Here is an 11,677-nt window from a genome sequence, read left to right on the forward strand (position 1 = left end):
AATATTGGCTTACTTAATGGAAATGTTTTAAGCTTATTCTATGATTGCTAAATTCGTGTTTGCTCCATCATTCAGTGTATTATTATTCATATTGAATAAATAAACTATTCATATTAAAAATAATATATATTAAAAGCTAACTTCTAAGTTTTTTTTTTGGTAAGTTCGGCAACGGTGAGGCTACATCATGGTCATGTCCAAGAATAACACCTGATTAGGGCATGTAATTGAACCGATTACTTAACATCTAGTAGTACCTTAACATCACACTCGATCAACATCTATCCAAGACCTCATGGACTTATTAGTTTTACTATTAATAATAAACATTTAAAAAATATAAAGATAATATATGACAAATATTTATCTTAATAAAATATATATGGGGCAAACTATACTAATTAAAATATAAATTGAATTTGTAATTGTAATTGTCATTAGGTTTTCTACTACAAATAAAGTGATTTATAATGAATTTATTATTGTGTCGAGAAGAGCTCTCTAGTCCATTATGTTAGAGATGTTATAATGTAATGTAATGTTTAACATTTTGACTTAGTCAAATTACATAAAAATAAAATAATAAAACAAAATTATTATCTGTATACTTATAAATATACTTAATTTTAATTAATAATTCAATCATCATATATCCATCTTAACTCTAGATCTACCATCAAAATCTAAAACCAAAATGGATCTATGTTGGTATATTTTTAGTACTTACATTTTTTTAAAGATGAACTTATGATGTACATCATAAAAGAAGAGAGATGAAATTATCCTATACATCTAGGTTGAAGATTACACAATTGGACAATTAACAATTTTATGAATAAATTATCATAACTTATGATAAAACGAGTGCATTTTTATTGAAGATTACATTGCATTTCAGGAATAATAACAACTATGGAATATGTATTATAATAAATACAATATACATTTTTATTGAAGATTACATTGAATTTTAGGAATAATAACAGCGATGGAATATGTATTATAATAAATACAATATATATATATATATATATATATATATATTTGTGTAAAATTAATAGAAAAATTACTTTAATTTAAATAAAATAATAATAATAATAATAATTATATAAATATAGGTTAATTATATAAATTAGCTATAGTGATGGTTATCCCTACTATTGGTTTGACAACTGATTTATGATAAGTTTTACCATTGTATTTTAGAAAACTTTTATAAATATTTTTAATGAATGAAAGGATATTGAATAGAGGTAACGAAATTAGTTATGATTGTTTAAGAGTTTGTTTTTATTAGATGTAACGTAATAAGTTAATGAACCAAGATTCAAAGACATTTGGTAGGAGAGGAAGCATAGCCCCTTACAATCCACTAGTGGGTTATTCCAAGAGGCATGGTTTTTCTTGAATATAGTGATCAGGCAACTCACATTTGTGGATAACATCCAGTAATGGTTTCCCCCATTGTTAGTTATCCACAAATGCTTTCCCCCATTATTAGTTAACAACTGAGTTATGATGAATTTTCCCATTGTTTAAAAATTATAGAGTTAAGAACGTTTTTGATTTGTGTGGAGCATAGCAATGCTTTTTTCTTTTCTTTTTTTCAAAACTAGGATAAGCCTAGCATGAGGCCAACCCTAATGTTGGATAGAAGAACAATCTATCCACCAATATGATGTTGGCACCAAGATTGTGCAAGACTTGGTCAAACTTGAATGGTTCTCGGGAAAGTGCAACCCCGATATTTATCTCCCACTCTCAACCCCTCCCTATAAAATTAAAATTCGAGACCTGATGGAGACTAAAACCCCACACAAATTAATCAATCTACACATCATAGATTGGAGAAAAGCATTGTTATTAAAAAAACAGACAATGTAGATGGTGAATATAGAGAATATCCATAAGATTAAATTTAGTATCAATTATTGTAGCACTTCAACATATTGAAACCATTATTGTACTTCTTTATATTCATTCACAAGTTGAGTAAGTAAAGTGTGATTTATTAAATCTCCTTAATCATAGTAAGTGGAAAAATAATCCATGACCAAATATGTTATGATGTGATTTACCCATGAGATGTAAACTAGTTGGCTTCTATGGGGTTTAGTCCCCATTAACTTTCAAGTTCAAATCTCATGAGAAGGGATTGATAGTGATTGCCACCTATGGGGGGAAATAAACTATCCCAAGGGGTGTCCAAGCTCAACCAAGTCTTGTGCAATGGTTGTTTTATCCCATTGGTGCATAAACCATTTTTTCATTCAACATTAGGGTTGGTCCTAGCCTAGGCTCCATCTATTTAAAAAGAAAAAAAAAATTCTACAATGGGATTTAATTAGATCACCTCTCAATTAGCCATAATCTTTTACTTTATAAAAAATTAGTGACATTTTTCTTTTTAAATGACATAGTGTAATATCCCTAACCCGGAATATTCCTCAAACCCCAGCAAAATCTCAACCAGGAAAATGCACAAGTGGTATAGTAGCCGAGAAAATCACAGAGATATAATGACAAAGATATAATAGTAGTGCAACAACAATAATGAACATATGAAATATAAACAGATACACACGAAATGCAGCGAGAAATGCTAAGCCATTTTATTATACTGAGTAAAGGAATGAGTACAGAGGTGATCAGAAGGACGGCACCTCAACTTGCACAAGGCAAGTGAAGAAATACACTCATAATAACAAAGGAATGGCCTCACATTGATCTACGTCCCAGCTGCTGGAAACCTGGCATGCTGTTGCTACTACTGGAAATCAAATGTGGATTTGGGGTTGCTCCCCTCCTCAGAAAAGGTTGAAACTCTGGAATCGGACTCTACTCAAGAAACCCAGAAAAACCCAGAAAGCTTTTCTGAAATGGCCGACCCCCGAAAATCACCCCCTTGGGGTTCTGTGCAGTTCCTCAAAGACGCTGATGAAACTGCTGCTGAAATGTTGATGAAACTACTGTCGGAATGCTAATGGGAATACCTTGCGTGAGCAGGCACTCGAAGTCCCCTGGGGCTAAGGGTGAGATCTCCGAACAGAGACACTCAATGCACTAAACAGTGCTGCAGACTAGCTAAACAGCCAGCGTGCTCTAAGTCGAAATGACTATCACAAATGCTCATAACCAGAATGATCAAAATGAGGGGGCTCCTCTCTCCTTTATAGCCTTTGCCTCTCTCAATCCCAAGGCTCACCTCCTCCTACGTGATTCCTCTCTTGCCACGTGTTTCTTCCCTCTGGCGTAGTCCCTCCATGTGTTTGCGTGGGCTCCATGTCTGCGTCCCCCTTTGGCCCCCTTGGCTCTCCTCTAAGTCACAACATTGTGCTACTAGGAAGTGACTTTTTATTCTAAAAGTGAGTTATGTCCCCCGTCCTCACTTTTTTATTTATTTATTTACAAATAACTATAGAAGGCAAAAATTTAACAAAATCGAATATTCCAATTAGCCATGGCTAATTAGGAATATTACACAAAGAGATCGGTGTGTTATGGTAGGATTCTATAAGATTATCTATCAAATCACCTAGTAATTTTAAGCTTTAGAAAATTTCATTATGTTTACTTTTATTATGTCTAAGAAAGGCACATATTTTATTGACTATGGTGTATTATTTTGTCTTTACAAGGGCTAATATGTAGGTTTTGAAAAGTTGAATTTGGGGTTTTCTTGAAATATTTGGATGACATTTTCCTAGTTTGTTGGAGCCTTGGGTATGTTGTTGGGTTTTTCTTTGCATTATTGCTACATTAATTGTAAATATTATGGGAGTTGTGGGCATCATAGTACATTGAATCTAGAGAAAATTTCAGGGGCTGAATTTCACTCATGGGTTAACTTTCCATGTTTTTTTTCCAAAAAAAAAAACTCAGGGGAAGTATGCCTCTGAAATACTTCAGAGATTTCACATGGAGAATTGTAAGCCCATGGACACACCTCTAGCTACAAACTGGAGGAAGGAGAATTCCACTTCAGGTGAAGATGTTGATGTTACCATTTACAGGCAGCTTGTGGGGTCTTTGATGTATCTTGTGAACACAAGACCCGACATGTGCTATGTAGTAAACCAACTGGGTGAAGCTATGGTGAGGCCTACCAAGTTGTATTGGAAGGTAGAAAAGCATGTGTTACGGTATCTTAGAGGCACTATTGAGTATGGATAATGGTACAAGAGGATAGAGGGAGTGAAGCTTCAAGGCTTCACCGATGCAGATTGGGTAAGGATTTCATCAGACAAGAAAAGTACTTCATGTTTTATCTTTAGTGTTGGATTCGCAACTATTTCTTGGTAAAACATGAAGCAAAGGTTTGTGGCACTCAGCTCAACAAAGGTTGAATACATGGTTGCAAGTCAAGTAGCGTGCGAGGCCATATGGATGAGGAAAATACTTGTGGGTCTTTTTAGTCAGGAGATGGATTTGATAGTGATATATTGTGATAATCATAGGTGCATTAAGCTCTATGAGAATCTAATATTTCACGATAGGTCCAAGCACATCGATATTTGATATCACCATTTGCATGATTGTGTGCAGAGGAGAATTATGTTGCTAGAGTCCATTCCAGCTGAGAAGCAAGATGCTAACATCTTGACAAAGGTATTGTCAAGAGGTAAATTTCTAATTCCACAGGTGTTGGATAGGGGTAATGAAAAATCTATTTCTTGCTAACAAGGAGTGTTGAAAAAATGTAGCAAGAAAGGCTCAATTTGACTTTAGCCTTATTAAATTGAATTTCCACATCAGCGGGACAACTCGAAGGCAGTTGACTAGTGTGACATGGATATTGTCACTCAATTAACTCAGTAAATTCAAGTTAGTGGGCTTGGAGTTCAGTTATGCATGTGTGATTGCTAAATTTTAGTAATATCATTCATTTATTTTTAGTTGTATTGAATTAATTGACCTATAACTATTGATAGATTCAGTTGAAGGTCAGTTGTGATGTGGGACAATAGTTTGACTCAAATATCTATCATTTAACTAATAAATTAGCCCAAAATAGCTAATGCATGCATGGAATTCGAGTTCCATAGCTGGAGTGGAAATGTCAAAGCCAGTGCAACATGCGTTATATACTAGTTTGAGTGTATAGGTGTTGCATGCAATCATGAGATCAATCCTTTGGAATTACACAATCAATTTGGAGGAAATTCCTATCTTTTAGGGGCTAATTTCCTGAGGATTTGCGCAAGGAAATAGGAGGCTTAAGGAGCAGATAATTGACTAAGTATTGGCTAGAGTTTCTCATTCAGTAGAGAGAACAATTATTCTTTTGCAGGTTGAGCTCAGAGTTGGAGTTAGCAATTGTAATAGTTTCTCTATTCAACTATTTAATGCAAAGGGGCTTGAGGGGTTTTTCCCAGTTGGGTTCCCATAGAAATCTCTGTAGATATTTGGTTTTCTTATTGCATGTCTATGCATGTTTTTCTAAATTGTGATTTTTATTCCGCATATTAGTAGAGTAGAATTGTGTCTCTTTTTTTCAGTTTGAAATATTGAGCAATTGCAATTTCTATCAAATTTCTACAAAGGGGTTGAATCAGTGTGAGAGCAATTTTACTATTTCATAACTTTTCACAGTAATTCAATTATAATACAATGAATCATAACCATAATAAATGTATCAATACGTAAAATAATGCATCATAAAGTGAGCATCATATTAGTAACACATCAAGGAGCCATCACATAAAACACATACAAGTTTTTTCATGGAAATCCATACAAGAAAAGCATTAATCCTTCTTCTTCTTTATCTTCAATTCATTACATAGATTTGCAGACTCCAACATATTTGAGGCAACCATCCCCAAGATATGCAGGTTGTTATTTGTTGTAGGCTACAACATGATTGAGGTACCAACTTCAAAAGTATGCAAACAATTACTCACTATAGGCTACAACTTGATTGAGGCACCGACCTTAATGATGAGCGGGCTCCAACCTACTTTAGGCTGCAACCTGCTTGAAGGAACTAACCTTGATGATGAGTTAGATCCAACCTACTCAAGGCTCTAACTTGATTGGGGTTCTAACCTCAATAGAGGCACCCAGCTCCTTCTACAACTCCTTATCGACCTCTTTTCAAATTATTTCAATTAGATCGACCTTATCTTTAATCGAAATAAGATTTCAAAATGAGTAGGTTGTCGTTGTAAAATTATTGCCCATAATCTATCATACCTTGTCATACTTCTTCTTTAACATGCTCAACAATCTGATGACCAAATATCCTTCTGGGAATGTATTTTCACTATAGATAAAAAAATCACTACACCCTCATCATGGACCCAAAAAATCATGCAATAGAGATTCTCGACATTGAATATTTGTTAACAAGACATGCCATGCCTCTAAAAGCATTCATCTCTAAGCCATGATCATCATGCATCATCTAGAATCCAATTTGGACCAATAATTACCCTAGAAACTCATAAACAATACAAAACTACATAATAAATTAAGGGTTCTATAGATTACCCCTTTCTAGCCGTCTTCTACAAAATACTCAAATGCTTATGTGAGTGCTTTAAAATGTACACTGTCATTTTGCTAAACATTGAACAAAATAAAGCTTTATGGCAAAAATAAAAAAATAAAAAAATTGCTATGACCTGACTACCATTAGGACTCGAACCAGGGTCTCAACCAATACAATAGTAGCACACTTCCAACTATGTTATATATGAACCTTGCAATGTTATGCCTCGGACTTTATTATAAAGTTGACTCTGTGCCAAGAAAGGGACAAAATCTCACATTACGAAATAATGTATTACACTAATTCAATATCAATTTTTATCTTTATCAATATTTTTTTTAACACTTTGAAATTTTAAACAAAAGATAATTAATATTAAAAAATATTGAATATAGATTCATTAACAAACTAAATCTATTATCAAAATAGAAATTAAACCAAAATATTAAATTTAATATTATTAATTATTAATTTAAACATTACTCTAATATCTAAAATAAATCCATCATAAAATATTTTAATTTAATAATTTTTTATATTCATAAATGATTATTACTTTAAACATTACTCTGATATCCAAGATAAATCCATCATAAAATCTTTTAATTTACAGTTTTTTTATATTCATAAATTTTCTAACTTAAAATTTCAGTAACACATGCGATATATTTACTTTTTAATTATTTGAATTTAACTAACTACAATTTAGAAATTTAATAATCAATTTCAATAAATACTTAATATTTAATTTAAATCTTATTTTCATTTAAATGTAATTTCATATTTAAAAGAAATACAACATTTTTTGGAAACTATGTTTTAATATATTTAATTATGTATTCCAAAATTTTAACATATTTAATTATTTTACAATACATAAATAAATTTTCATTACCTATATAGGTTAATAATTATATTTTTAATCTAGATAAGTAAAAATTAATATTTTTAATGTTTATTAATGCTTTTTGAAATTATAAACCTACCTACTCAGCAATATAATTACAAATAATGAGAAATATGAACAACTTTAACCAAAATATTAATTACAATTTTTTTTAATTTAAATAAATTTAAAAATTCCCATTAAATATATGACTTTTATTTTTATTAGCATTACTTACAAAATACAAAATATAACTACATGGTTTGGAATTAAAAAGTTCACAATATTTATATTTACACAAAAGTAAAGGAACATGTAAAAATCCCGGAGTAACACGTGACATGACAAACACTACATTTCATATAATAATTACTCCAATTACATCCACGCTAACACACTCTACCCTACATACCTATCCTTAAATTTATTTTGAAGTAATGTTTTCATGTTGGGATCCTCCCATTGGATTGCATCCCACCATTCTCTCTTACAGCTTATTTCCTCCAGATGATTCAGCTTGTCCCATCCGCCACGCACTCTCTTCAATTTCGGGCAACCGAGTACGAAGACAGAGTTGAGCATAGGGGATAGCGGTGACGCGCCCTCTCCCAACCCTCCACTTGCACTTGCTGCTCCCACTGCCCCCATCCCCAACTCCAACTCCTCCAACTCATCGCAATCCCCTATCCACAGCTGTCTCAAACATGGCAAGTCCGCCCGGAGATATTTCAACTCCTTACATTCACGTAGCCAAAGGAATGCGACCTTTTGGAATTGAGTAGCCCAACTCGGCAGTCGCTGCACATTCCATCTTTGAAGAGTCATCCATTCTAGATCTTTCATCGCCTGCATATCACGCGGAAGGTAATCTTGACCATTTCCATCCTCACAATCCAGATACAGATTTCTCATTTTTGACCAATTTCCGAAAAGCCCCTCTTTAACAGCCGATTTTATGTTTACGTGGCAAACCCTGAGACGGCTCAATGTTTGCAGGTCCTTTAAACAAGCATTCTTTCTTTCTGCATTTGCCTCCTCCTCCTCGAACTCCAATGCAATCTTGCACCAAGACATGTCCAATCTTTCCAGTGAAACTAATTGCGAGATCCCTCGCGGAAGATGCTCCAAACTGCTGCATCCTCTTATGTTGAGGGCCCTCAGCCGTTTGAGCTCACTTATCCTATCGGGAAGACACCGTAATTGTTTACAACCGTAAAGATTCAAGAATTGTAGCTCCTTCAGGTCGCCAATGCTTTCAGGCAATTCACGGATGCCCGTCCATTCTAGTTGGAGGGAGACGAGATGCTTCATATTTCCAATGCAAAGCGGCAGAGACGTTATGCCTGTCCAACTAAGATCGAGGACCCTCAGTGAGGGCAACTCGTTCAAGAAGCTTCCAGGAACTTCCTTAATACCACGATTCCCCCTCAACAGGAGAACCGAGAGGGACGAGCATGCGAATGTTGTCGGGAGGGATCGTAGATTATTACGAATCAGCGACAATTTTTCACAGCCCTCGCCCACGACTTCCTCTGAGGGAAAATTGCTCACGCCCCGTCCGGCTTCTTTAAAATAACACCTGTGTTCGTTCTCCGCAACCCGAATCGCCAGATCGCGAAGAACATCATGTATTTTCACTGTATAAATTCTTCCCACAGAATCCTTGCTTACCACCTCAATCAAACAGCGATCACTCAAGTCGTTGAGAAAACTGTGCGCAGTGTCAGCCAAATAATTCTCTCCGCTGCCTTTGACCAGACCTTCTGCCACCCAGAGGTCTATAATTTCTTCGACCAAGATTTGTTCATCTTCAGGATAAGCTGCAAAATATAGAAAGCAAATCTTCATATACTCTGTAAGAACATTATAGCTCAACTTGAGGCGCTGAAATAATTCTTTTTCAATTTCATCGTGCGTGCCATAGAAGGTCTCCTCCACTGCTTGCATTTGATGTAAAGCATGCTCCCACTCATGTTGATAGCTATGGTTTCGCATTGCAGCAGCAATTACATTTATAGCAAGGGGCAAACCTTTGCATTCCCCGGCTACTTTCCTGGCAATGTCTTCCATTTCCTGTGGAACATTCCCACATCGAAAAGCTCGGCTACGAAACAGTTGCCAAGCTTCATCATTTGACAGCGGTTCCACGCTGATGGTCTTATCCACTTCCATTCGCGCACAAACAGCAGCACTCCGGGTGGACAGAACAATCTTACAAGCTGTGTCATCCAATGACACTCCTAGGCTTTCAAGCTTCAGACTCTCCCACATATCGTCAAGAATAAGGAGAAAATTCTTATCCTTTAAATATGAGTACAGCGCAGATTTTCGCCTTTCAAAATCACGTTCATCTGGTAATGTTATGTTTAATCTACCAGCAATGCGCTTTTGGAGATTTAAGATCTCGGGATCTTTGGAGACGGTGACCCAAATGATGGGGTTAAATGATTGGCTTACCTTGTCGCTGTTGTTGATGGTCTTAAGCAGCGACGTCTTACCGATACCCCCCATGCCGTACACACCGATAACTCGAACGTTCCTGTCTTCAATTAACAGACTCTCAAGCTCCGACTGTGCAGCTTTTATTCCATTTCCAAAAAACTCTCGGGTCGGGATCGGCATCTGGGTCGGCGGAATAAGCTCACCGTATTCTCCGTTGGCTGGAAAATCGGCCGCCTTCTCTGAGTGGAGTTGAGCAACTTTCACTTTCCAATCTCCAACACGTTTGGTGATTGTGTAGCGGGAGAAACAGTTTGGGCAGCAACTCACACAATTTCTTCGTTGCTGGTACTCGTTGCAGATAGATCTTGAAAGTTCAATGGTCTGCCTCGCCTTGTCCAGCCAAGCCTTCACTATTATTTGAGGGGGTTTTTGTTCTTGAGCCAGCTTCTCGTTTATACCACGTATTACATTGCCCAGACGTTGAGCCTGATCTTCCATTTCAGCGACAGCTTGAGGCAAAGAAATAATGTCTTTGACAACCTGAGCAACTTTGTTCCAAACGCCGCTCACAATATTGCTAGACACATTGCCTGCAATTCCAGTACCAATACTAACGCCCGCCATTGGCTTCAAGAGATGCACAGCGCGTAGATCCCAAATCAAACTTGCAAGGCAAAATTAAGATTGATCTTCCCACGGCTAAATCACCAGCAAGATTCAGATTTCTCTTCGCTCAAATTGTGCCAAGGCTATGAAGAGGGTGTGTGGATTTATTTCGCAGTTCTGCTTCACCTCGTTTTCACAGTAACGTTCAGAGAAATTCGGTCTCAAACAGCTGGAAAGTCACTTGATTTGACAACCTTCCCTTCGCACTCAGTAGCTGTGAAGCAACTCAGCTGCCCGTGGACGGACCTGGTAAAACAAAGAAAATTCAAAAGTTGGGCTCCACTCAAAATTGTCATTCCCACTTGTTGTCATTATTATGAATGGATTGGTGGAAATTGGATCTGTCGTTTCTTGAAGGTGGGCATGAAAGCGACTTAAAGAGAGCATTATTGAACTTCCATGCACCTTTTTCATTACTGTACCTCAAGACAAAAATTCCATGCACCTTTTTTATTACTGTACCTCTAGACAAAAATTAGTGGTTCACTGTGAAGTGGGCGTTGGGTGTCATTTTTTTTGAATGGGTGTGGACAAACCCGACAACGAAATATATTATATATTACGTTGGATTTTTATCAGATTATCCATCAACTCGCTTACTTTGAGAAGAACTAAAATCTATGTATTTTTATTTAAATTATTAATATCTTTTAATTAAAATTATAGGTTTTTTTTATAAATTAAATTTGCAATAAAAAAAAATGTGAGATCCAAGATATGTAAAATAAGATAATAAGGTGAGTGTGGGTGAGTTGAGGATTTCACATATATTAGTTAGAGAATAAAACATCAAACTATGATCTATTAGAGATGTATTAGAGATATAGTATATAGTAGGAAATTATTAAATCATATTTTTTTTAATAAAATATCAAACCATGATTTATTAGAGATATTATAAAGTTTATAATAGGAAATTATTAAATCATATTTTTTTAAATAAAATATCAATTCATGATTTATTAGAGATATATTATAAAGTGTATAATAGGAAATTATTAAATCATATTTTTGTATTTCAATTGATAATGTAGAAAGATGACTTATTGATAAGAGTAATTTTTGAAAATATTAAAAAAATTTACCATATTTTTAAGAGGTTGTAAAGCAATTCTAGATTCTATAATTTATAAAAATTACATTTAGATATATATATATATATATATGATAGCAAATATTTTTTTTTTAAT

At 34.9% G+C, this 11,677-nt stretch overlaps 1 protein-coding gene across 1 annotated transcript; it reads right to left on the bottom strand.

The window, feature by feature from the left end:
• Positions 1-7,709: 7,709 nt before the first annotated feature.
• Positions 7,710-10,682, bottom strand: LOC149161292 (disease resistance protein RPS2-like). Its single transcript, XM_089435505.1, has one exon. The coding sequence runs from the start codon at positions 10,443-10,445 to the stop codon at positions 7,779-7,781; it is 2,667 nt and encodes an 888-aa protein (XP_089291631.1). The 5' UTR covers positions 10,446-10,682; the 3' UTR covers positions 7,710-7,778.
• Positions 10,683-11,677: the final 995 nt, after the last annotated feature.

The sequence above is a fragment of the Pinus tabuliformis genome, chromosome 5_2, assembly GCF_031772625.1.
Source record: "Pinus tabuliformis cultivar Carrire ecotype Pingquan chromosome 5_2, CPIR1, whole genome shotgun sequence".
NCBI lineage: Eukaryota > Viridiplantae > Streptophyta > Pinopsida > Pinales > Pinaceae > Pinus > Pinus tabuliformis.

Excerpts from the sequence above, each read along its gene's own strand:
- LOC149161292 (XM_089435505.1), bottom strand. The coding sequence starts at position 10,445 with ATGGCGGGCGTTAGTATTGGTACTGGAATTGCAGGCAATGTGTCTAGC.